A 27,371-nucleotide genomic window follows, 5' to 3' on the forward strand; every position below is an offset into this window, starting at 1 on the left:
TCAATTTTTGGAACTCCTTACCTGAGGAGGTTGTGAAGGCTGGGACTATAACAGTGTTTAAAAGGGAACTGGATAAATTCATGGTGGCTAAGTCCATAAACGGCTATTAGCCAGGAAGGGTAAAGAATGGTGTCCCTAGCCTCTGTTCGTCAGAGGATGGAGATGGATGGCAGGAGAAAGATCACTTAATCATTGCCTGTTAGCTTAACTCCCTCTGGGGCACCTGACATTGGCCACTGTCGGTAGACAGATACTGGGCTAGATGGACCTTTGGTCTGACCTGGTACGACCGTTCTTATGTACATGGAAACATCCACTTCATCAAATTAAGGAACTTGTTGTATACATATAGTACCTACATATTGCATTTTCCATTTCCTCTCTTTTCACAAAGTATATTTTCTTGGAAGTACATTCCACTATTTGATTTCTCTTTTTGGAGAAACTTCGTAGAACATTACAGTCCTACCATTTCTCAGGGTTCAGAGAGATTGCAAGAAATAATAAAGTCAGCTATAGTTAATTGAAAAATGTACTATATGAAAACTATCAAGTTACATAATATGAAGAGGCTGGAGAAGTAAAATAAAACAAATTAATATCTACTTTACAATTAATCACTTAATACCAGTAGTCAGACAGAGGCCTGGGAAGATACTATTCTACACCTACTTGACAGGTTAGTAGTTAACTTACCATTTCTCTATAAATTGTGGTGACTATTGAGGAACAAGTCTATTCTATTTCTAAAGCATTTCTTAATGAAGGGAGCCAGTTTTGCAGTGGTAACTCTCCTTTCCCACCTAGCACCATTTGTTGTATTCTCAAAACTTCACTAGATATAGAGCAGACAAGCACATTGGGATTATTCTTGTTGACTTCAAATACAGAGTTTATCCATCATGGTGCTAATAATTTATAACACCCAATGTTTACTATGCTAAATAATTCTTTATAAAAGACACTTTGCATCCATTCCAGTAATAGTCTGCCCCGCCTCCAATTTTGGTTGGTATATTAAATATAGGCTCTTGAGTTTTCATATAGGACTTGATTGAGAGTCTTAGGTCCCTAATCACAAACTTAAACAGCGTTATTACAGTTGTATAATCAAAAAGCCCCATTAATAATGAAATGCTTTGTCTCCATAGTCTTGGAGCATAGAATTAACAACTCTGACAAACTGGACTTCATGAAGGAAGCATCTTGCCTCATTTAACAGTAGTTACACATTTAAAAATAAAATGATGTTCAATAGATTTTAGGGTTCCCCTAGTACAAACTGCCAAAAGCCTACAAATTGGGAGGGGAGCTAAAAAATTCAGTCAGCTGAAATGTTTGAGGGAAAAGGACAATATTTTGTGAGTTGAAGAAACAGCATCAGTTTGAACTCCTTCATTCAACTGTGCCAGAATCTTAAAGTGAACATTGATTTCTCAGTGAGACACATTTTATACTGTTATGAAATACATATTTTATACAGCATATTGGTTTATTGGATAGATACATATTTAGAAACTTGATTTACAAATCAGAACCACCATCAGGATGCAATCTTTAGTGATGACATGAGCTAGCGCATTGCATTAACATGGTGATACACATTTACAATGAAGTTAACACATCTTAAAGCCTATCCTCCCAACACTTACGCACATAAATTTACTTGCATAAGTAGTCCCATCAGGCCTTGAGTTCAATATCCATTTGCATACTTGGGACCTTAGGGTATGTCTACATAGCAAAGAGAAACCCATGTCTGGCTCGTGTCAGCCAACTCAGGCTCACGGCTGTTTTATTGCTGTGTAGACTTCTGGGCTCGGGCTGGAACCCTCCCATCCCACAGGGTCTTAGAGCCCAGGCTCCAGCCCAAGCCCAGTCTACACAGCAACGAAACAGAATGCAGCCCAAGTTGGCTGGCACTGGCCAGCTGTGGGCTTTTCTGTGCTGTGTAGATATGACCTCAGTTTCCTTCACTTTTTAAGAAGCTTCATATAAAACCAAAGGCTTATTATATTGCAACCTGAGTGGGGTTTATGGTGACACTGGGATTAGGCAATGTATAAATCATATGATGTATACATGAATGCATTTTACACTAGAATGTCTCCCACTATATAAAGGAAAAATACATTCTCGCTTACCAGATAATTTGTTTTCTGTGGTTCAGTTGAGGCAGCAGAGATACTCTGCTGCTGTTCTTCCTCCCTTGCTCCAATAGGCAGAATGATCATTAATCACTGCCCAGGATTTTCCTTTTCACTAAATCATATTTCTCCAGTTTAATTTCTGAAAACTGCTGGATGGCTCTACCTCCCTAACAAGGCCCTTGTCCAAGCCTGGGCTTCAAAAGCCCAGTAAGGTGGGAGTTGGAACTGTGGTCAACCAAGCTGCAGAAAGCAAATTCCCTTTTAAATGGAAATATTATATGCCTTTCTCTGGCTTAGTATGGGTTAGCACTGATACAGGACTTTATATAGCAGAATCCTATAAAAAGGAGGGAAGAATAAGACTCAAGGATAAACTGGAAGAGGGAGGGGAAAGGAGGACGGAATTTCTAACCCCTTCACTCAATCCCTCTAAAAGGAGAGCTTTTCAGAGATGTCACCAGAGGTGGCAGCTTTGTGAAGCTTTTGTATTGACACCTCACCTCTCAGCTACAGAAGATGGCCCTGGCTCTAGCAGAGTATACACTAAGAGAGAACTTCTACACTCTTATCAGTCTCCTGAATATGGTCCTGATGTATCTAGACTCCTTGGACCATTTCCTTGAGTGCTAGAAGAGAGTGAAGGTTTCTATTCTAAGAATAGAATTAAGGCTGTTCTCAGAACTAGTGTTCATATTAGAATTGGGACAGACTCAGAGTAGTCTTCAGATGAAAACAGAGACAGTTATAAGGAACCACCTCAGAAGACCAAATATGGAGGGATATGGGTAAACATGGAAAGCTCTTCCATTCTCTTGCTAAGGTCATCACCTGATCAGAAAACTATTTTCAAGGTGAGCAATTGCAAATGTATTGAGCAGAGAACCTCAAAAGGAGGTCTGTATAAACTGAGAAAGATTAGGTCAGAACTCATTGAAGGCACTGGGCAGCTACTGGAGGGTGGAAAAATCACTACTATCAGAAAATGTGGCACCAGGGAAGAGAAGCACACTAACATCCCATCTACTGGAGCCTATACAGGTGCTTAGCGCAGAATTTTGAACTACTGAAGGATTAAGCTTTTCACAGAAGCTCTGTTCAGAAATCTAAGATAGTTGGAATTCCGGCCCAACTAGTTCTGAGGGAAAAGAACCACCTTGCTTAGCCATCATGAGAGACAGAGAAGGGAGGCCCATATCCAACAGAAAAAGATAAAGGAACTCTTCTCATGGTTGTGGCACAGTCTGGGCCTCCTTATCAAAGATGCCCAAGTCCTTCAAGAGCTCCCCTGCACTAACCAGGTTGAGACAATTTGGGTACCTGAGTCTGAACCCTGCAGAAGATGGTCCTGGCAGAAAGACTCTAACCCTCGGGATGGCATCAGCAGGTCCTCATACTAAGGCAGCATTCATTGGCCAGGATTTTAAAAAATCAAAATGATTATAAAACGAAAAATTATACATAAGTATGCAATGTTATTAATTTACCAGATTTCTCAGATTTGATAAACACAGCAAAAATATCGGGTTTTGGGTTGAAACCTGGAATTCCAGGTATCAGGCAAAGTGACATTTTTCAGATGAGTTAACAACATCCCCCCCACCCACACAACATGTATTAACATTATAAGGATTGCATAAGAAATCCCATATTTGTGTTTTGACCATGTTGTACTGTCTGGAGTGAAGATCTGATTGCACAAATCACCATCAATGCAAAGTAAAAATGAGCTATATACTTGAGCTCTCAGAAAGTACCTATGTGCAACTACAAACACATATAGAGCAATATATAGTTCTCAGTTGTTCGGTGCTTTTCAGGGTCTGATAATCAGGGCTGGTGCTTCCATTTAGGTGACCTAGGCGGTTGCCTAGGGCACTAGGATTTGAGGGGGAGGCATTTTGCCACCCGCAGTGGCAATTCGGTGGCAGTGGGTCCTTCTGCGCTCCAGGTCGTCAGTCCTGCGGCAGGTCCTTCATTCGCTCCGGGACCCGCCGCCGAAGTGCCCCAAAGACTAGGAGCACAGAAGGACCCCTCCGCCGCAGAATTGCTGCCAACGACCAGGAGCGTGGAAGGACCCTCGCCTAAGGCGCCAAAAACCCTGGCGCTGCTCCTGCTGATAATAGATACACACTGTTACATACTGCAGTGCTTCTGGCATTATTCCTATGTATTCCTTTGTAAACTGCAGAACATTTGGTTGCCTGGGTCAGGTAATTAATTTTTAAAACTTCCTTTTGGAAATAGTAAAGACCAATTGAAGTGACTAGTTGTGCCTCTCCCTATATTTGAAAAGTAATACCTCTAGATTTTATTCTATTCATAGTAGAATAGACAATTGGTTGTATCAAGGTATTAGGTAAGCAGCTGTTTTAATTTTACTAGTTAGGACAAAAATGAGTAGTTTCAAAGAAAAGCTGCATTTGGGTTGATACACATGCCACCTAAACAATGTTGTCCTTTGACTTCTGTGTCCTGTCTGTACACATTAGGAAACAATTGTCTTGGTTGTTCAGAAAGAGAAACACTGAAGACCACAATCATCTAGCTACTAATTATTTATAATCATTCAAAGCAAACAGGAAATCACTTTATTTATTGTATTGAAATGTCAAGCAGACCAGCTGAAAAGCAGTTACAAATACAATAAACTCAACATGCAGGCAAGTCTTTCCTTTACATTTGCTGAAGTCTGTTGATGATGGAAATTAATATGCTTCTCAGCTAATTCTAATTAAAATTAAATATTCTATTAGTATTTGCCATCATTTTGCATTTTCTTGACTTTTTTCTGTTCATTTAGAAACCACACAGATTTTTAAAAAATTAACCTAGCATTTGGAGAGTAATTCTTTCCAGCTTTTACTGACACTGAAAAAAAAGTAATGTTTAAAATATTTTTTCCTAAATTCAGAACTTCTAATTAAAGTAGTTCTCAACGACATGACATCATACTAAATTAAAAATGACTAGTGGTGAAATCCCAGTCCCACTGAAGTCCACGACAAAACTCCCATTGATTTCACCCTAGGTATTTTTTAACATTTCCAAAACAAGAGTAGAGTGCGCGGTGCTGACAAATACTGTATTAATAATCTCCTTTGAAATAACAGAAAAGAAAAAATAAATCAGATCTCAGTCTTTTAGATTGGATGAACTAAGTGGTAAAGTTTAACAGAAAGAATACAAAAGTCCACATAGCCATAGCATTGCAATTGAAATGAAATTTGGAGAGCGGCGACACCTATTCAGTGTTCATTTAGGAAATGGACAAGTACATTATCTTGTCAAACTATACAGGGCAACATCAAGCCTGACAGTCCTCAAATTTCAATTGGTTAAATAACTCATATTTCTTTAATTGAATATCTGGTCAAAGCATCTTTCCAAGAATTGTAACATTCTTTAATTAAAAAAACCAACCTAATATATCTATCTGAGGCATTAAGGATGGGACCAAAAGCACTCAGCATTACCCTAGCTCTTCTCCCTTTGAAATTAATGCAAGCTTTAACTGATGACTTCAAGGGGAGTAGAGCTAGGCCAACACTGAGTGTTTTGGAAAAGCCTATCCTAAGTTTGAGCATCATCTCTGTACCCTTCTGTGCCTCCGTTAATTGAGTGCACAGCAAGAGCTCTGCTCTTCAAAAGAATAACCCCAGACAATTAGGGGCCTTAGTATGAAATGCGCAAGTGTCCGCAAACCAAAATAAACCTGGTAAGTCTGAAGCCTACCATCCATAGTGTTGCATTTTAATACCAAGACCCCTGGGAGCTGCTGCTCTTCTGATCAATTTGTATAAATGTATATTACATTAAAAGTTATTTTTGGATATTACTACATTTCAATATATTTTGTAGGTAGAAAGTATTAAAAAGGTTATATTTTGTGTTGTCACTGTGCATCACTCGAAGCATTAACACAGTGTAGGAAGAGTATTTCCTCTTTAGAAAGAAATCAACTGTTTAGGCCACATTGAAAAACAAGACTGTAGGTATTTCTTCTGTGAAAATACTATCAGTTGAATCATGGATAAACTACGTGAATTACAGCATATGGAAACTACCTCTGAATTCTAACTGCTTGACCATCACACTTTTGATGTGATGCTAACACTTATAATCATTTCTTTATTGCCACATGACTTTGACTAGACCAATGCAGTAACCATGTTGAGTAAAATACAAGAGTTCCCAAAAATATTCTTGAACTTGAATTGAAACCAAATATTACGATCATCATAAATGGGGAGTAGAACGGAAGAAAAAATGGCTTCCTGAATTTCATTGCTTGGACCTCAATTAGTTATTCTTGTTCCATTTCCAATTAATTATCATTAGTGCCAAAGTTTGTACATGGCTCCTATTTAAAATTAAATCAAAGTTCCTAAAGGATTGAAGATGGTTTTTAAATCCACAGGTTATGTACATTAGAGTGTAAGCACCTAAAGACACTTTTTTTCCCAACAGGAATCACTTTCTTGAAAGGATAATATGTAACTTCGAACTGATTCAGTTTAAGTACTGATTCCTTTAGCAAAAACATTAACAAAACTCCAAATGTGTGCAGTTTTATGATATTGCAACCTATTGATGATCTATCTAAAAACTGGGTTCTATCAGCAGATACTGACACAAAGATGGCAAAAGAGCACACATAATATTCAAATATATGAGATAATATAGTGCTTATAATAAAGCAACACAACCTCTTGAATTTTTAAACTAGTACAAATATTTATTCAAAAATAAAATGAAATGTGTCATCCTATGAGTGGCTGCAGTGTAAATGAAGGCCAGGGATGCTAACACTCTTAGCTATAAGGCCTACAGAATAGGTAGGTGCTGTGCAAGCTTCCCCACACAATTCTTCAAATGAACCTCAGTGCGGAATAGCAGTGGTACTTCATGTCAAGGCCTGGGTGTTTTTTGAGTATGGTTTTGTAATATGTACACATAAGCATGAGCTAGCTACCAAACTCAGTTACACATGTGATCCACATTCCAATATGAACCCTTTTCAGAAGTAAAAGGCTAGCATATTTACGCACTGTACCACTTAGCAGTATCTCTTTAGTAATTTTATAATGGAACTACTCAGTTTCATCTCTAAAGGGGAAAGCTTTCCAAAACTTTATCACCCTTTTCACTGAGAAATCAATCTAATTTCCAAGTTCAGTGTGATCTCCGTCACTGTAATACACATTATTTAAAAATAACATAAAATGGTTCCAGTGAAATTATGAGCCACCGTATACATTTACATTACATGGTAATAAACTATGATATAATAGTGTAGCATTCTGTATTAAGTAACTGCACACTTCAAGTCTCTTGCATTAGTTCATGTACAAACCTAAGAGTTACACACATTTCACTATAACTTCTACAATTTTTAATCACAGATTTCTAGGGAGCCATATGAGAGATTTTCTAACAGATGTATTGTTCATCTGGAGGAGAGTTACAGTTAACCTTTGCCTCTACAGAAAAAAATAATAATTTGGTATTCAGTTCACTTGGGTACTTCAAGGTATTCAGAATGCAAAGAAAGGCCAAAAGTACCCAATTTTTAAAAATTCCTGCAAGCAAGTTTAGCTAAGACACTCCACATATTGCTGAAGCCTTGCTGTAAATCATTTGAAGTGTTAACGGATTTTGCTTGTAAGCATACTAGCATGTATTCATAATAGCCTATTACAGATATCTATATTTTATACTGCTCTATTTTAATAGTCATACAGAACTGTATTATTTATCATCCAACAGCAGTGCAATAAAATATAGTGGCATAGAAGAGCCATTTAATAACTCTTTAACTTCTAAACAACAACATCCTTTCTGAACATGTCTGTCCCACCAAACTTGCATACTGCTGAACGCTGGCTTCATCGCTTGGCCCCTTCCGTCTTTTCTTATACATGCTGTAAGGCATTACAGTTCTCTTGTGAAGAACCCGAACTCGGCCCAGCTCTTTAATACAACCTTCATCAACTGCAAAAAGAAAAAAACCACAAGTTAATAAACATATTGTCCTTGTTAGTATGCATTTCCTCACCTTATTTTCTTTGATTAAGAAAAGATAATGTACCTATGTGCTCTCTTTAGTACTAAAGAATAAGATAACTTTGTTCTGAGCTGATCTATATGCATGGATTCTGGTGTAATGTAAATCATAAGTTGAAAAGCACGTATCCATGATGAGTGAAAATAAATCTTACATCTACCCACTTGAAGTAATTAGGTATGATGTTTCTAACACACATAAAAAGCTATATTTAAATTTGTGTTCAGGGGAGATCCATGCCAGAAGCAATACTGTATTTGAAACTATTTTCCAATATAATTGACCAAAACGGGCTTCCCACAGTAGCCATAGAGCACTGTTGTTTTTGACAACTACACTGTTTCCAAATGTTATTGCTAGCACGGGATCCCTGTTTTGCTGGCTGAGAAAGGTGCTCACATAATTCTTCCTGTGGTATAAAAGAGGCAACAAAATTTCTTCCCAAACTGAGTACAGCTTTATCCCCAACCAACTCCTAGTCTCTCATGCACTCTTTCATGAATACCCATCAGCTGGGTCCAGTAGTGGAATGAGGTCCTTTATTACTTAACCCTTCCCAGTCTCATACCATTGACCCGAGACCCAATAAACAGGGTTGACAGCATTGGCCTGTCAAATTTCCCTAGGCTTTCAGAACCCAGACAGGCAGCAAGCTTCATCCATAGTTGCATTTTATTAACCTAATGTACAATACCACTCTGATTTATTCTAACAAGCACCATGCAAGAGTATTGTGCAGAGTAAGTTAAAACTTCATTTGTTTGCATTCAGTTCTTGCTGCTATTGCTGAATTCTCATTTGTGTAGGTGTTTACATCTCAGGCAAAATGGTTCTAGAGTAACTGGGAAACAAAGTTTTAATTTAAGTAAGAGAACAACTAGCCATGTGCCTAAAGCAGCTGCATGATACATTAATAAGGTTTTTACAAAGTGTTGTTTAAAGAAAACACTGACTTTGCTGAACACTAGGTTTACATGGCCATTAATATAAAAATCAGCTTAAAAGCTACTTTTGGAAAGTAGAACTATTTGAATGCTAAGTGAAAACAGAGCAAAAAGACATTCATTACAATGTAAGTGTATAAGACATAAGCTATACAAAGAGTACCAAATATTTTTGTGGGCTCAAAAGACACTTTGGCTACAAAGTTCTTATGGGCAGGTATTAATCCATTTCATGATCCATGTATATATATTCAAATAATCTAACAATCTCTTTAATATTTCAAATTTACTCGTGTCTAAAAAATTGTGCTTCATTACAACAAAAGCTGCCACCCCAATGTAACAAAATCCATTTCCCATAGGGTGTAAGATTTAAGACCCCCTCAAATGAATCTTGCTGGAGTCCATTCTACACCATTTCCCTTTGCACTATGAATTATAAACAACTGGGATGATGTCTTCTGCTGATTCAATCAAACCACTAATGTGGAAATCCTAATAATTCTAATAGTTACTTTATGGGTAAACAGTTTTAGTTAAAAAGAGGAAAAAATATATAGGCTTCCAAAATTGAGATAGATATTTTTCTAATGGGTTTTCTAAAGAGAACATAAGAACGGCCATACTTGTGTCAGACCAATGGTCCATCTAGCCCAGTATCCTGTCTGCCGACAGTTGCCAATGCCAGGTGCCCCAGAGGGAAAGAACCTAACAGGTAATGATCAAGTGATCTCTCTCCTGCCATCCATCCCCACCCTCTGACAAACAGAGGCTCCGAACACCATTCCTTACCCATCCTGGCTAATAGCCATTAAAGGGAAACAAGAGGACTTTTTATCAATACATTAGAAGAAAGAGGAAGAACAAGGACAGGGCAGGCCCACTGCTCAGTGAGGAGGGAGAAACAGTAACAGGAAACTTGGAAATGGCAGAGATGCTTAATGATTTCTTTGTTTCGGTCTTCACCGAGAAGTCTGAAGTAATGCCTAACTTAGTGAACGCTAATGGGAAGGGGGTAGGTTTAGAAGATAAAATAAAAATAAAAAGTTAAAAATCACTTAGAAAAGTTAGATGCCTGTAAGTCACCAGGGCCTGATGAACTGCATCCTAGAATACTCAAGGAGCTAATACAGGAGGTATCTGAGCCTCTAGCTATTATCTTTGGAAATCATGGGAGATGGGAGAGATTCCAGAAGATTGGAAAAGGACAAACATAGTGCCCATCTATAAAAAGGGAAATAAAAACAACCCAGGAAACTACAGAGCAGTTAGTTTAACTTCCGTGCCAGCGAAGATAATGGAGCAAGTAATTAAGGAAATCATCTGCAAACACTTGGAAGGTAGTAAGGTGATAGGGAATAGCCAGCATGGATTGGTAAAGAACAAATCGTGTCAAACCAATCTGATAGCTTTCTTTGATAGGATAACGAGTCTTGCGGATAAGGGAGAAGCGGTTGATGTGGTATACCTAGACTTTAGTAAGGCATTTGATACGGTCTCGCATTATATTCTTATCGATAAACTAAGAAAATACAATTTAGACGGGACTACTGTAAGGTGGGTGCATAACTGGCTGGATAACCATACTCGGAGAGTAGTTATTAATGGTTCCCAATCCTGCTGGAAAGGTATAACAAGTGGGGTTCCGTAGGGGTCTGTTTTGGGACCAGTTCTGTTCCATATCTTCATCAACGACTTAGATATTGGCATAGAAAGTATGCTTATTAAGTTTGCGGATGATACCAAACTGCGAGGGATTGCAACTGCTTTGGAGGACAGGGTCATAATTCAAAATGATCTGGACAAATTGGAGAAATGGTCTGAGGTAAACAGGATGAAGTTTAACAAAGACAAATGAAGAGTGCTCCACTTAGGAAGGAAAAATCAGTTTCACACATACAAAATGGGAAGAGACCGTCTAGGAAGGAATACGGCAGAAAGGGATCTAGGGGTTATAGTGGACCACAAGCTAAATAGGAGTCAACAGTGTGATGCTGTTGCAAAAAAAGCAAACGTGATTCTGGGATGCATTAACAGGTGTGTTGTGAGCAAGACATGAGAAGTCATTCTTCCACTCTACTCTGCGCTGGTTAGGCCTCAACTGGAGAATTGTGTCCAGTTCTGGGCAGCACATTTCAAGAAAGATGTGGAGAAACTGGAGACGATCCAGAGAAGAGCAACAAGAATGATTAAAGATCTTGAGACCATGATCTATGAAGGAAGACTGAAAGAATTGGGTTTGTTTAGTTTGGAAAAGAGAAGACTGAGAGGGGACATGACAGCAGTTTTCAGGTATCTAAAAGGGTATCATAAGGAGGAGGGAGAAAACTTGTTCAGCTTAGCCTCTAAGGATAGAACAAGAAGCAATGGGTTTAAATTGCAGCAAGGGAGGTTTAGGTTGGACTTTAGGAAAAACTTCCTAACCGTCAGGGTTGTTAAACACTGGAATAAATTGCCTCGGGCGGTTGTGGAATCTCCATCTCTGGAGATATTTAAGAGTAGGTTAGATAAATGTCTATCAGGGATGGTCTAGACAGTATTTGGTCCTGCCATCAGCGCAGGGGACTGGACTCGATGACCTCTCGAGGTCCCTTCCAGTCCTAGAATCTATGAATCTATTAATGGATTTAACCTCCATTCATTTATCCAGTTCTCTTTTAAACATTGTTATAGTCCTAGCCTTCAGAATCTCCTCAGGCAAGGAGTTCCACAAGTTGACTGTGCGCTGTGTGAAGAAGAACTTCCTTTTCTGTGTTTTAAACCTGCGGCCCATTAATTTCATTTGGTAGCCCCTAGTTCTCATATTATGGGAATAAATAAATAACTTTTCCTTATCTACTTTCTCCACATCACTCATGGTTTTATACACCTTTATCATACCCCCGTCTCCTCTTTTCCAAGCTGAAAAGTCTTAGCCTCTTTAATCTCTCCTCATATGGGACCCGTTCTAACCCCCTAATCATTTTAGTTGCCCTTTTCTGAACCTTTTCTAGTGCCAGTATATCTTTGAGATGAGGAGACCACATCTGTACTCAGTATTCAAGATGTGGGCATACCATCGATTTACATAAGGACAATAATATATTCTCCGCCTTATTCTCTATCCCTTTTTAAATGATTCCTAACATCCTGTTTGCTTTTTTGACCGCCTCTGCGCACTGCGTAGACATCTTCAGAGAACTATCCACGATGACTCCAAAATATTTTTCCTGACTCGTTGTAGCTAAATTAGCCCCCATCATATTGTATGTATCGTTGGGGTTATTTTTTCCAATGTGCATTACATTACATTTATCCACATTAAATTTAATTTGCCATTTTGTTGCCCAATCACTTAGTTTTGTGAGATCTTTTTGAAGTTCTTCAGAGTCTGCTTTGGTCCTAACTATCTTGAGCAGTTTAGTATCATCTGCAAACTTTGCCACCTCACTTTTTACCCCTTTCTCCAGATCATTTATCAATAAGTCGAATAGGATTGGTCCTAGGACTGACCCTTGGGGAACACCACTAGTTACCCCTCTCCATTCTGAGAATTTACCCTTTGTTCCCTGTCTTTTAACCAGTTCTCAATCCATGAAAGGACCTTCCCTTTTATCCCATGACAACTTAATTTATGTAAGAGCCTTTGGTGAGGGACCTTGTCAAGGGCTTTCTGGAAATCTAAGTACACTATGTCCACTGGTTTGTTGACCTCTTCCAAGAACTCTAACAGAATAGTAAGACACGATTTCCCTTTACAGAAGCCATGTTGACTTTTGCCCAACAATTTATGTTCTTCTAGGTGTCTGAAAATTTTATTCTTTATTATTGTTTCAACTAATTTACCCGGTACTGACGTTAGACTTACCGGTCTGTAATTGCTGGGATCACCTCTAGAGCCCTTTTTAAATATTGGCGTTACATTAGCTATCTTCCAGTCATTAGGTACAGAAGCCGATTTAACGGACAGGTTACAAACCCTAGTTAATTGTTCTGCAACTTCACATTTGAGTTCTTTCAGAATTCTTGGGTGAATGCCATCCAGACCTGGTGACTTGTTAATGTTAAGTTTATCAATTAATTCCAAAACCTCCTCTACTAGTACTTCAATATGAGACAGTTCCTCAGATCTGTCATCTATAAAAGCCGGCTCAGGTTTGGGAATCTCCCTAACATCCTCAGCTTTGAAGACTGAAGTAAGGAATTCATTTAGTTTCTCCGCAATGACTTTATCGTCTTTAAGCGCTCCTTTTGTATCTCAATCATCCAGGGGGCCCTGAAATGCATCTGAAATTCTTTACAGGCAGTTAATAGAATACTTGTAGTTTGTTCAGGTCTAATGTAACCTAGAGAGATTTTCATGCTGCATCCTTTAGTCCAAGTGTTGCCACACTGGTGTCTTTGGTGGTCCTTGGAATACCTGCTGATGGTCTTGGGAGAGCTGGTTAATTACATGGTGCTGGTTTGCCTGGTTTCCAACACCTAAGTTACACAAAGGTTAAAAAAACCAATATTCTTTCCATGTAAGCAACCTCTGTAGCTGCCATAGGTAGGCTGAGTTATCATGAAAGAGAGGGGAGATAGGCGTATGTGATGGGGAATGGGAGGATGTTCATGAGAATGTCTATTAAACTGTGACTCTCACTATGAAAAAAAGAGTTTTAAAACCCATTTCAGGCCTTCTTTATGCATTACAAAGAAACAAAAGAAGTCACTAACAATGTTTTTCCTCTGAAAGTCACCACTGAAGCTTGCAGAATCAGAATTTTTCTGCTGATTGCTTGAATCCGGATATTAATACGTAAAATAGAGCTTCATTAGATTTCATCCAGTTCAGAATGACTTCATTACTTTTATCTGTTGTGGTTCCTTACATAAAGGTACAATGTCCTTGAGCAGGAAAGAGGGATGTAAAAGAAGAAAATCTGAATAGTACATGCTAAGATTCGCTTCTCCACTAATTATTGCTGGCACTTGCTTTAGATAAACACTGAAGTAAAAAACACTTGGTTTTGGCTTTTTCTCCCTCTTTGAAATCCATTAGGCTTTTTGATGTGCTGCCAATACCTTTTTGGTATCCTAATGGATTTGTTTTTCTACCAGTTCTTCCCACTCCTCTATACTATTTTCATTCTTTGTGAAAGTTCAAAGAGAACAAAATTTGTAAGTTCAGCCTCAGAAGGTGACACAATTAAAGTTATTTTAACTTCTTAAATAGGAGACAAAGGTTTGTACTTACTACACCTTTAGGCTAAGTATTGTAACCAGAATTGGACTGGTGCCAAAACTAGTCTTCACAACAAGTTGTCTGAAGAGAGCACTTTTAGGGCTGTTCTTTACTTACTTATTGATATTTATTACTTCTATTTAAAACTGAAACCAGATATTGTGGGCAAATGAATCTCTTGGCTTGTATTTCTCCTGGCCCCAAATTGTATGCATTACAGTAACTAAAGCTACTGCACCTTCAACTTCTCTACAGTCTTCACTGGCTCAGTTGAATTTTGTTTGGGTTGTTGAATAGGTGGTTTTATATACTTAGCTCACTTTTACCCACTACATCAGTTCTTAGTGCATTGTCCTCTTTAGAATCAGACCGTGCAACATACTTATTGCTATCAGGGTTTTAGCGTTGCTGGGGGAAAGCATTTTCTGGGGGAGAACGACGCTTCTCAAACCACGCAGTAAACCAGTGCCTACTTGGACAGTTGCACCATTTCATAAGTCTTCAGAAAAATGCACCCTTACAGGGCAATCAGGGAAACTTGCAACTATCCTGAACATTGCTGAAGCAAGAATCATCCTGAGTGCTGCATCGACAACTGCAGAGACTGTGCACATGTGGACATAAAAACAGTTTTAAAGGGCAGTATGCTAAACTCAGATATGCATGGCCCCCTAACTTCTGCTTTTAGTGATCGTACTTATGTTTTACGCTTCTTATTCAATGCCCATTCATGATTCTTACAGATGTTACATAAAGACCAGAATAATACAATCCTTCCCCATAGGTGTTCTTTTAGAGAGATTACCTGTCTCTTGTCAGTATAATTTATCAACCCCATAAAAGAATAAAGTTATGTGATAAAAAGAACCTGCTGTGAAAGTACTTGAATGACTAAATAAATATGACTCAAACTGCATCTGAAAAAGAAATAGTTTTACTTGAACTTTAAGTCATCACTAAACTAATCTCAGGTACGCTTTTAGGCTTTTATAAAGGGTGAATAAGAAGTTCTGTCACCACAATACCAAATTCATAAGAAACAATTTAGTCAGCTTCCAGTTGCTACTGTTCTAGTGCCAAAATCATATGAGTGTAGGAAAGTATTCACTTTATTCATTCAAATCCTCTGGAAGCCATCCTACTTAAGGTAGGATGGCTTCCAGAGGATTTAATGGAAAATAAAAACATATTGGGCTCTGGTATCGTTTAAAGAAGAAATGACCCGACAAACATAAAAATCAGAAATCTGCTGCTGCTAAATCTGAATATTAAGTGCACATTAAAGACAATTAATTGTACTTTTATAATTATTGCAAATAAGAGTGCCAATGTCCCTTCTCTATGTAACTGTGCTGTTACATAGGTGCAAAACAGGATGCCGCTCTCATCTCAGCTTGGAATGAAATCTGTAGTATATTAATGTAAATGAAACAGTGTTTTTTTAAAGCACGAAAAAAGCCCAACAACTAATCTTGCTTCTGTGTCTTATTAAAATAGTTTTAACTAGTGTTTTCCTAGTTTCCTTCCCCAATTTTCTCATGGGTTACCACCTGCCAGACGCAGCTAAAGTAGAAAGGGCAGCTCAGCAACCTTATTAAATGGATAAACTGTTATAATTAAAAAAATAAAATGAAAAGATGCTTTTTCTCACCACGCTTTCTCACAGTATATTCTCATGAACCACTCAATGACCTCTGTTTCTCCCCCCAATTCTGTGCGCTTTATTCTTCAGTATCAAAAGGCTCATAAAATTAAAGATGTTGGAGGCAGAAAAGACTTGATCAACCAGTTCACCCTCAGGATCATTCAAGGTTATTTACCGTATATTTCCTTCCCCCCAGTCCAGTTTTTAATGTTCTGCAGAAGAGAGTTTCTATGCATATCACACCTCACTGTCAAGAAGGTTTTTTTGAAATTCACCCTAAAAGCTTTTTTTCTCAATCCCATCTGTTATGCCTATTTGAATCAATGAAATCTGGTCCTGAGGATTTGTTGTTGTTTTCTTAAATTATCTCAACACTTCCTCTTTCGATCCCTCAGTCTTTGGCAATGCTCTATCTTTATTACTTAAAAAGACAAGATTTAGGGCAGGGGTTCTCAACTTTTTTCTTTTGAGGCCCCTCCCCCAACATGCTATAAAAACTCCAAGGTATACCTGTGCCACAGTAACTGGTTTTCTGCATATAAAAGCCAGAGCTGGTGTTAGGGCAGGGCAATTGACAGGGGCTCCCACGAAGCTATAATGGTCAGATTTCAGCTTCAGCCCCGAGTGGCAGGGCTCAGGACCACGGACTTCAGCCCCATCCAGTGGGGCTTTGGCTTTCTGCCCTGGGGCCCAGCTAGTCTAACACTGGCTATGCTTGGAGTACCCCCTGAAATGTGCTCACAGTCATCCCAAGGGGCCCCAGGTTGAGAATCACTGATTTAGGGTAATTATTTCTGCCATGAAGGCCACTACAACCATTTAGTAACCATTCAGCTACTCTGCTATGTTTGTATCCTCTTCCATTTCTCCTTTTACTGCCTGGTTGTACACAGACTCACTGAATGTCTTGCATGTTCCTGATGTATTTAAATTTTTTTTTTGTCTTCAGCTAATTCTCTCTCAGCTCTTGTAATTTTCATCTTACATTACTTTTGTGATAGTTTACGTTTCTTTCTATTGTTGTCAGTTAGTCTGGATTTCTCTTGCTGTTGTTGTTTCTTTAAGGATACCTGTTTAACTCAATCTCTTGGACTCTGTCATTTAACAATATAATTTTATTCCTTTCCTTTCCCTTTTTTTGTTTAGGGGTATGTATATTTTCTGTGACTCAATTCTGGTATGCTTAAGCAGCCTCCATGCTGAGCCTAAGGATTTTCATTTCCTCACTTTTGACTTCAGGCTCTTTTTTAATAGTTTTTTAAAAAAATCTCCTTTCTAAACTATAATGTCACAGTGCTGCTTTTTGGTGCAATCCTTCCCTTCAAAACATTGAATTTAATTATTTTGTGGTCACTATTACCTGATGGCTTCACTAAACATAGTTACTTCTTAAACCAACTCCAGTGTGCTATTTAATACAATTTAGGAAATGATTATCACTTGTATGCTCTAGAACTAACTAGTCCAAGAAACAATTTAAGATTTCAAAAATATCACTACTCTAAACTTTATTCTGATGACCTACCCAAATCCTAACCCTCAACCCTAACTTTATATGCACTTAGATTAGGGTGAAGTCACCCATCATTACTGCTTTTATTAGATTTAGTTTCCTGTTGGATCTCCCCCAAAACTACATACACAACATGTCTCTTAAAGGGTAAACCCACTAGTAGATTTGTATTATTATGACTTTGGATTTGTATCCATGCAAATTCTCTTTATATAGAATTATTTCATTACAGTCTATAGAATGTTTCATGTCCATTGCTACTCCCCCACCTTTAACACCCATGTCTATCCTTTCTGTATAGTACATAGCAAGGAAATATAGAACAACAAACACTCATTTTACTAGAATGTACAGGATCCGACTCAGATCACTTTATGGTTCCATGCAGCTACACAGCAGAATCTGGACATTAGTTACATATTGAAAAAGTCAAAGGATTTAAAAATTCAACACTACAGAGGATGAGGTTTAAGAACCTAGAGCCAACTGCGGCTGTCAGTGCAAAAAGTTGAGGCTCCTAGTTGCCAGTGGAAGGATAGCTCCAAAAATGCACACAGCTTTAAAAGCCTCAATACAACGCAATATAAAACTTTGGCTACCCATATTATGGTTCTGGTTTAAAGAAACCCAAACTGGTTTATGCTTCTACTTCAAAAAGGCAAACTTTAACAGAAGTATAATCCAGTGATTTAGTCTCTCACATGTTCACATATTGATTTGCAACAATTTTCTGGATGCTTATGCCAGAGTATAGAATAAATCAATTCAAAACTTATTCTCCAAATAGGAAACAGACTTTGAAACATTTTGAATAAAAATAGGTAATTTTAAGGCAAAGTGCATATCAACTAACTTTTTAACAGGATACATTGATCTTAAGTTTTCTTTTCCTCTTTCAAGTAATTTATCCAGAACAAGTCACAAAGCATGAATGGAAATATTTCTGAAAGCTCAGCAAAATTTGGGAAAATTGCTATGTTCAGGCTTTCAAGAAATAATATGCAGTCGGTCAATTACTAAAATCTCTAAGCTAAAAGTTTATATGGAAATTTTGTTGAATAAAGTTAATTTAAAAATATTTTCCTTCTCCACTTTTTTTCAAACACACAAAGTAATTTATGTACTAGTCATCTGCTGATTTTTATTTTTTAAACCAAAATTGCTTGACATAGCTGAATTACATAAACTTTATTTATGTCTCCTATTTATCACACAGTCCTAGCTGCCATGCAAAAAACTACCATCATCATTAAATTAGGATCATGTTAAAACCACTAGATTTCAAAAGAGATTTCTACACATTTCACTGTAGACCAGTTAAAGCTGAAGCCACACAATATCTATAAACTATGATCAATGCATTTTAGTGGTTGTGACCATTCTAGGTTAGAATAAACTAATTTTTATGGATACTGGGATTGCACCTCCCCCCCAGTGTATCAGGGCAGAATGAAAATTTTGGGCGCATTAGCCATCCATTTCTATATCTTAATATGTTTAAATTTCTTTAAGTTTAACTGTGAATTTCCTGGGAATGCTTGTTTCTGAGATAATCATAACACTCTTGTAATGGTTTGTACCCTTAAATTACTGGTATGCACTTGCAACCTTAATTTCAGTTTTTGTCTGGGCATTTCCTTATCTTTAAAAAGTTATTGAAATCTCATACATGACCAATAACTACACAAGTCAAAGAGAATGCTACCAACTGATATTTTTAATCATTTGCTCATTTGTAGTATCTAGCTGTCATTATGGACTAATGGCTTGCCAAATATCAATGAAAAAGAAACCAGCAGTAGGGCTGGCCCAGAGGCCTCGCGGTTAGTGTTCTGTCTTGCTAGAAGAGATATTGATTAGATTTCCTGGCCTGGATACTCATTCTCTAGTCAAAAGGTATGAGATCTGTTGAGACAGCCAGCTCAGATACTGGAGTGAGGGCCTTAAGTTGCTACATAGCAAACACCGAGTGATCACTTACTTAACAGTAGCAATCTCAATCAGCCCTCATTCTAGGGAATGTTTCTGCAATATGGCAGCTGGTAGGAACGTTAGCGGGAGTGGAGGTGTATGGAGAGAGTAGCCTTTATTTGATTACTGCAGTTTAAACCAGTTTTTCTTCAACTTTGTTTTTTTCTCGCAAGGCAACTGAAAAACACTAAAAAAATTTGCAAAGAAAACTGGAAAGCAAAAAAGACGGTTACTCACCTTTGTAACTGTTGTTCTTCGAGATGTGTTGCTCATATCCATTCCAGTTAGGTGTACGCGCCGCGCGTGCACATTCGTCGGAAAACTTTTACCCTAGCAACTCAGTGGGCCGGCAGGTCGCCCCCTAGAGTGGCGCCACCATGGCGCTCCATATATACTCCTGCCGGCCCACCCGCTCCTCAGTTCCTTCTTGCCGGCTACTCCGACAGTGGGGAAGGAGGGCGGGTGCGGAATGGATATGAGCAACACATCTCGAAGAACAACAGTTACAAAGGTGAGTAACCGTCTTTTCTTCTTCGAGTGATTGCTCATATCCATTCCAGTTAGGTGAATCCCAAGCCTTACAAAGGCGGTGGGGTCGGAGTGAAATGTGGCAGAATAAAACTGCTGAACCAGAGGCTACAGCCTCTCTTGACTGCTAAATCAGGGCATACTGCGAAGCAAAGGTATGGATCGAGGACCAATGGAGCTTCGCGACAGATCTCGTGGGTAGAAACACGAGCCAGCAAGGCGGCAGATGAAGCCTGAGCCCTGGTAGAATGCACGGTGATGTGGCTTGGGGAAATATGAGCCAAATCATAACAAGTGGGGATGTCCGCCATCACCCAAGATGAGATCCTCTGAGAGGAAAACAAGCAAGCCCTCCCTTTGGCCCGCTACCGGGGCAGAGCTGGGGCACCTTAGGAAATACTCCACAGATGTCCAAGGAGTGCAACGGTTATGCCCATTGCGTTGAGCTGTGGGTAACATGAAAGGCCAAAACACCTTAGGGAGGAAAGCCGGGTGCGGTCATAACTGCACCTTGTCTTTGTGGAATCTTCGTAAGAGCTCTGATCTCAGAGACCCGTCTGGCCAAGACTAGGTTGAGGTCCCAGGGCGGGGCCGGGCGGCGCACCCGAGGGTGCAAGCGCTCCAAGCCCTTGAGGGACCTCGAACCCATAGAGCGTGGGACACTGAACGTCCATCTTAGCCTGCTGGAAGGTAGGGATGGCTGCTGAGAGTATCCTCAGCGATGATACCGCCAGATCCTGCCGCTGAAGGCCAGAGGCAGGCCAATAGAGGGGATCGAGACCTCAGCAGGAGCAAGATCGAGCGTACTGCAGCTGTAAAGGAAACGCTTCCACCTGGCCCAGTACGTTGACCAGGTGGAAGGCTGCCTGTCACTCCGACTCAGGTACGCAGGAGCCACCGTGAGGCGAAGAGGCTGCAGGTCCGAGTGACAAAGCCTGTCATTGCCCTGAGTGATGAGGTCTGGGCTGACAGGCCGAGCAACGTGGTATGTCAGTGCTGCCTGGACCACTCTGGAGTGATCATGATGATGCGCGCTCTGCCCCTGCGGAGTTTGAGCAGGACCCAACGAACCAGTGGGAACAGTGGGAAGGCATAATGCAGTTGGCCGTTCCACGGCATCAGGAATGCGTCCAAGATCGATTCCGAGGAGAGACCTTGGAAGGAGCAGAACACCTGGCATTTCCTGCGCTCGCGGTGAGCGAACAGGTCTGTGTGAGGAACCATCTCCACTTCCGGAAAGCGGGACGCCTCACATGGGGCAGAGTGATCACTCGTAAGACAGGAAAGACCTGCTGAGTCAAAGAGTTAAGACGTTCCGAACGCCTGGGAGAAAGGACGTCGCCAGCTCCATCGAGTGGGTCATGCAAAAGACCCGGAAATGGATGGCCTCCTGACAAAAAAGGGGGGAGGACTATGTCCCCCCTGAATACTTATGAAGCACCTGGCCATTGTGTTGGCTGTAAACACCGAGATACAACGGCCTCGCAGCTGCCGCTGGAACCCCTGGCATGCCAGGCGGACTACTCTCATTTTTGGGGCATTAATGAGGAATGCCAGCTCCCTAGAAGACCGAAGGCCTTAAGCTCGGAGGTGACCATGAGCACTCGAGCAGAGAGATGATGCGTCCGCCGTCAGGGGCAGTGAGGGCTGGGGCGGATGAAACCGCATCCCTGTCCACACCAAGGAGGGAGTTAGCCACCACTCTAGGGAGCCTAAGGCGTTCGAGGGAACGGTGACTACCATGACCATTGGCTCCCTGTCCAAGCGGTACGCCGAGGTGGGCCGGACTTGGAGAGGACGGAGGCGGAGCTTGGCGTGTTTGGTTACAAACTTGCGGGCAACCATGGACCCAGGAGACTGAGACAAGAACGAGCTGAGGTCGTTGGGGAAGCCTTCAGACCTCAGATGATTGTTGCCATCGCCTAAAACCGCAGTTGTGATAAGCAGGCTCCGGCTAGGTAGGAGACCAGGATAGCCCCTAGGAAGCCCAACCTCTGCGTGGGAACCAGAGTGGATTGCTCTATAGTAATCATATTGTGTCTCAGAGTCTCCTCGGATAAGCGAATCGTCCAGATACGGAAAAACGCATATCCGACATCAGCGACGGTAGGCGGCGACTATGGCCGTAAACCGGGAGTATTCACCGCTGGCTATAAAGCGGAGGCATCTCCCGTGCGGAGGGAAGATGGCATTGCGAAAGTACGCGTCCTTCATATCCAGGGCGGCATAGTAGCCCCCAGGAGGCAAGGATGGAATAATGGTTCCCAGGGATACCATGCAGAACCTCAACCTTATCCCCAACCGGTTGAGTTCATGCAGGACCAGGGAGGTCTGAGACCTGTGTTCGAGTGGGGAACTAGGGCATAACGGGAGTAAAACCCCTTGCCCCTTTCGTCCGCTGAAGGGGGACAGGGCTGGAGCAATTTAAAGGTGGTACCTATGCTCCATCGTGCGCAGGACCCAGCGATCTAAAAGTAACTGGGGCCATGCCAGGAAAAAGCGGGATCGGGATCCCGTCCTGCGACTGGTACACCGCCCTCCGGCGAACCTTGGAAGGTCCGTCTTTGGTCCCAGTGGTAATTGCGAGGGACCTTGACTTTGGCTTTTTAGGGGGCCTGACGTTTGTCTGCGACCACCTTGGCCTTGCCGTTTTCCAGAGTTCTGCCTCTGGCTAGGCACAGAGTATGGCGGCTGGGGTCATAAAGGCCTGCGTTTGGTCGCTGGCGTATACATGCTGAGACGCATTAGGACCCTATTGTCCAGCAGGCTTCGCAGTCTGGGGCTGTCTCTGCCGCGAAGATGCCTTTACCAACAAAGGGTAAATTCTTTCCCCCGTCCTCCAAGACGGCAGCGAACTCCAGGTGGGAGTTTTGAGTGAGAAACTCCTTCACCCAGGTGCTATAATTATCGCAGCTAAGCAAGGCTTGTTGCTTTGCTACCCAGAGCTGCAGGGCCCCTGCAGAGTACACCTTGCATTCGCCAAGGCTCTTTCTGCTTCGGGGCTGGCGCCCGCTGGCCATCATATCAGGATCGTGGTCCTGAGCATAAAATCTGCGCATATGGGATGACACGGATGCGTGTCCGGACGGCCATGGAGGTACTAAAAGAAGGCACGGGCCGAGTCTCTGACTCACTCGGACCTTGCCCAACTCGGCACCGGGGACCGGCATCGGGAGGCGTATCGGTACCTGGAACGAGATCCAGACCCGCAACCAGAACGGTGTCGGGAGGTCGACCGAGATCTCGAGGCTCGGAGAAGGGCTACAGGAGTCAAGGTATCTGCCCCGGTGCCAGATGTCGGAACAGTGCCGATAGCGGGTCGGCGAACGTGATACCGACCGGTGCAGCGAGTGTGACCAGTACCGAGGAAAACAGCACCGGGACTGCCAGTGGTGTCCGGCGTGCCGACAGGACTTGGAGTGTCTGCGGGACCGTGATCATGAACGGTGCCGCTCTGCTGTACTGACAGGGGACAGTCCCCTGAAGAGACTGTATTACCCGTACCGGCGGTGCCCGGGTCAGGCAGCACTGACTCTGTCATGGCACTGAGAGCCCTCGCCGATGGTAACATCTCCGGCGTGAAGGGAACAGCAGGCTCAACCACAGTGCGTACTGGGGAGCTGTCCGGCACCGTATTCGACGGCCCTCGTGGGACCGGGATCCACGGTACCGAGGTCATTAGAGCTTCGGTAGGTGCCGGTGCCGGGCGAACCGAGTTAGATAAGCTGTCTGGCTGCGGTGCCGTCAGCACTGAAGCAGCGGGAGTAATACGCTCAACCACGGCGCGTGCCGGGGAGCCATCGGGCACCGGATTCGATAGCCCTTGTGGGACTGGAATCGACGGTGCCGATGTTGTCGGTGCCTCAGAAGCTTCGATGCCGGGCAATCCGACTTAGACTAGCCCTCTGGCTGCGGTGCCGTTGGCAGGGAAGCAGCCGGAGCAGGAGCTCAACCACGGCGCGTGCCGGGGAGCCGTCAGGCACCGGATTCTACGGCCCTTGCGGGACCGGGATCGACGGTGCCGACGTCCTCGGTGCCGTAGCAGGTGTCGGTGCCGGGCGCTCCGACTTAGGCTAGCCCTCTGGCTGCGGTGCCGTTGGCACGGAAGCAGCCGGAGCCTTAGCTCGACCACGGCGCGTGCCGGGGAGCCGCCAGGCACCGGATCCTACGGCCCTTGCGGGACCGGGGCTCGACGGTGCCGACGCCATCGGTGCCGCAGCAGGTGTCGGTGCCGGGCGATCCGACGTAGACGAGCTGTCTGGCTGCGGTGCCGTTGGCACGGAAGCAGCAGGAGCAGTAGCTCAACCACGGCGCTTGCCGGGGAGCCGTCAGGCACCGGATTCTACGGCCCTTGTGGGACCGGGATCGACGGAGCCGACGTCATCGGTGCCGCAGCAGGTGCCAGTGCCGGGCAATCCGACTTAGACGAGCTCTCTGGCTGCGGTGCCGCTGGCACGGAAGCAGCAGGAGCAATACGCTCAACCACGGCGCGTGCCGGGGAGCCGTCAGGCACCGGATTCTACGGCCCTTGTGGGACCGGGATCGACGGTGACGACGTCATCGGTGCCGTAGCAGGTGTCGGCGCCGGGCGATCCGACTTAGATGAGCTCTCTGGCTGCGGTGCCGCTGGCACGGAAGCAGCAGGAGCAATACGCTCAACCACGGCGCGTGCCGGGGAGCCGTCAGGCACCGGATTCTACGGCCCTCGTGGGACCGGGATCGACGGTGCCGACGTCGTCGGTGCCGGGCGAGTCATCTTAGACGAGCTGTCTAGCTGTGGTGCAGCTGGCACAGAAGCAGCAGGAGCAGTAAGCTCTACCACGGCGCGAGCCGGGGAGCTGCCAGGCACCGGAATCCATGGTCCTGGGGGACTGGAATCGACGGAGCCGAAGTCATCGGTGCCTCTGCAGGTGACGGTGCCGGATAACGCAACTTAGGCGAGCTCTCTGGCTGCGATGCAGGTGGCACGGAAGTAGCGGGAGCAGGGGGCTCAACCACGGCGCGTGCCGGGGAGCCGCCAGGCACCAGCAGGAATCGTAGACTCTCTCGACCTCGGAAGAAGGGAGCGGTGCCGAGTCGACATCGGTGCCGGCGACGGTCGGTGCCGAAAGGCCTTGGTGGTACCGGCGGGGTCCGGTGCCGAGGAGGCGCTTCTGCCCGCCGCTTGAACATCGCTTGGCGGCCAAGGTGGAGGGGTAAGTGAAAGTCCCGCACCTTTTTGTTCTCGGCTTAAAAGCCTTGCAAATGGGGCACTTATCTGTCAAGTGCGATTCCCTGAGGCACTTGAAACAGGAGTCATGTAGATCTCTCTTCGGCCGCGGCTTCTGGCAAGCCGGGCCCCTTTGAAAACCCGGTGAGCCATGCATGGCTCCGGCACTGGGCTCATGGAAGGGGCTACTTCCTGAACCCCGCTAACTAAACTAACCATGTTAGCAAAGAAAACACGTATAACCATACAAATATATATATAAAAGTGTTATAACTACATAATTATATACGAGAAAACGAGTAGCTAGGGAAGTGGAGGTCAGCTAAGCCGCGCTCCACTGTTCCAACGACCGACACGGGCGGTAAGAAGGAACTGAGGAGCGGGTGGGCCGGCAGGAGTATATATGGAGCGCCATGGTGGCGCCACTCTAGGGGGCGACCTGCCGGCCCACTGAGTTGCTAGGGTAAAAGTTTTCCGACGAATGTGCACGCGCGGCGCGTACACCTAACTGGAATGGATATGAGCAATCACTCGAAGAAGAACTTGCAAATTATGCCTTGAGATTTTGACAGCCCTAACTGTAGTGCATGAACATTAATATTATGCTAACTTTGGCAATAATCTCACTTACTCAGTAAACTAGTGAAAGATAGTGTTTTAATAAAACAAAGTATTTTGCCATTCTATTCATACAAAGAATGAGGTGAACATCGAGAGTGTGTCACAACTGCAGATTCTCAGAGCTTAAGCTTTGGCTTTCTTTTTTTCAAATCCTTGTGGGAATTTATTTTTTACTTATTATTCCTATAAAGATTTTGAGCAGCTAGAGCCCAAATCTTTCTGTTCTCTGACATTATTCCTGAATCTAATCCAAAGATTTTTTTTTTTATTTTCTTAATTTTGACCTGATATCAGCTGAACAAGCAGATTTCCCTGGTTTCTTAAAGGGATTTAGAGAATTTTACATTAGATTTTGTGTTTACATGTTTCTGGCAGTAACAGGGGACAGGGCCTTTTGGAAGTACACAGAAAGATTAAGAAAATGTAGACATAGTTGTACAAATGCACAGTTGCAACTATAAATATGCTTTAGATCAGCACTACAACATGAAAAGCTTAATGGTTCAAAACTTCTTTGCTGCAAATTTTTTAAATCTTAATCAGCTTTTCAAGTTCGGGTTGTTGGGTTCAAATAGTTTTGATGAAAAAAGATTAGCGAAGACAGCAACAACACAGTCCCTGAAAGTCATTGTTTTCAATGTGTGGCAGAAATGAGCAGAAATAAGAGTAGGAGTATGAGAAGATGTGTTACAAAAAATGTGCCCAGTTACAAAGAACCTGTTAAGAGGCTAAAGGCCTATCAAAGCAGAATTGAGGGGCACTGGCAGTACCTGAAGATGCTATCACTGAAGGGTACACACTTTGCCTGATTCTTCTCTCTCATTTAACGGACTGCTGATGAACACCAATTCTCAAATTATGCAAGAAACAAAAAAGAACAAGCTAAAAGCTTATCTTTTAAGTACATAAAATTCTGAATGACAGGAAAATAAAAAAGTAAAAATAGCCAAAAAAAAATTAAAGTGTCAGTTTTATTGCCATTTAAAACAGAAAAGAAATTGGACAACTGCCAATTTTTTTTAAGTCACTAATTAGGAGAATACTCCTCATATTTTTCTAGACTGGATACATTTAGAGTCTCACCATAAAATCTTATTCGGTTATGTTTTTTCTAATGAAGAAAGAAACATGATATCCCAGTTAAACTCTGATATGAGGCTCTCTCTGATCATAACTCTACATTTCCTTAAATTTCACTATAAAATCCCTATACCAGGCAAAATATTTGGCCATCAAGACCATTTTCCCAATAAGATTGCTTATGTTTCTTTAACTGCTGTCATCTGGTTTGAGATACATGTTCAAGGTATCAAGAGGACATTATACAAACAGGTTCACTAGCGATTTCATAGCACAGATGAATATATAACAGTAGGAAGCACTGATGCACTCCAAAAGATAAAAACTGCATTTCTAAGTATAGATAAATTCACAGATTCATACATTCCAAGGCCAGAAGGGATCATTGTGATCATCTGGTCTGATCTCCTGTATCACACAGGCCATAGAACTTCCCCAAA

General features: G+C 42.4%; 1 protein-coding gene across 10 annotated transcripts in view; it reads right to left on the minus strand.

Moving 5' to 3' along the window:
- Positions 1-4,723: 4,723 nt before the first annotated feature.
- The window catches only part of ATE1 (arginyltransferase 1), a 185,817-nt gene continuing 163,169 nt past the window's right edge, over positions 4,724-27,371 (minus strand). For all 10 annotated transcript variants that reach the window (XM_030571238.1, XM_030571237.1, XM_030571236.1 and 7 more), the window contains one exon: positions 4,724-8,141. In XM_030571238.1, coding sequence (XP_030427098.1) covers positions 7,963-8,141 — 179 coding nt within the window. In that variant the 3' untranslated portion in view covers positions 4,724-7,962. The remainder of the gene's footprint in view (positions 8,142-27,371) is intronic.

The sequence above is a fragment of the Gopherus evgoodei genome, chromosome 7 (genome assembly GCF_007399415.2).
Source record: "Gopherus evgoodei ecotype Sinaloan lineage chromosome 7, rGopEvg1_v1.p, whole genome shotgun sequence".
NCBI lineage: Eukaryota > Metazoa > Chordata > Testudines > Testudinidae > Gopherus > Gopherus evgoodei.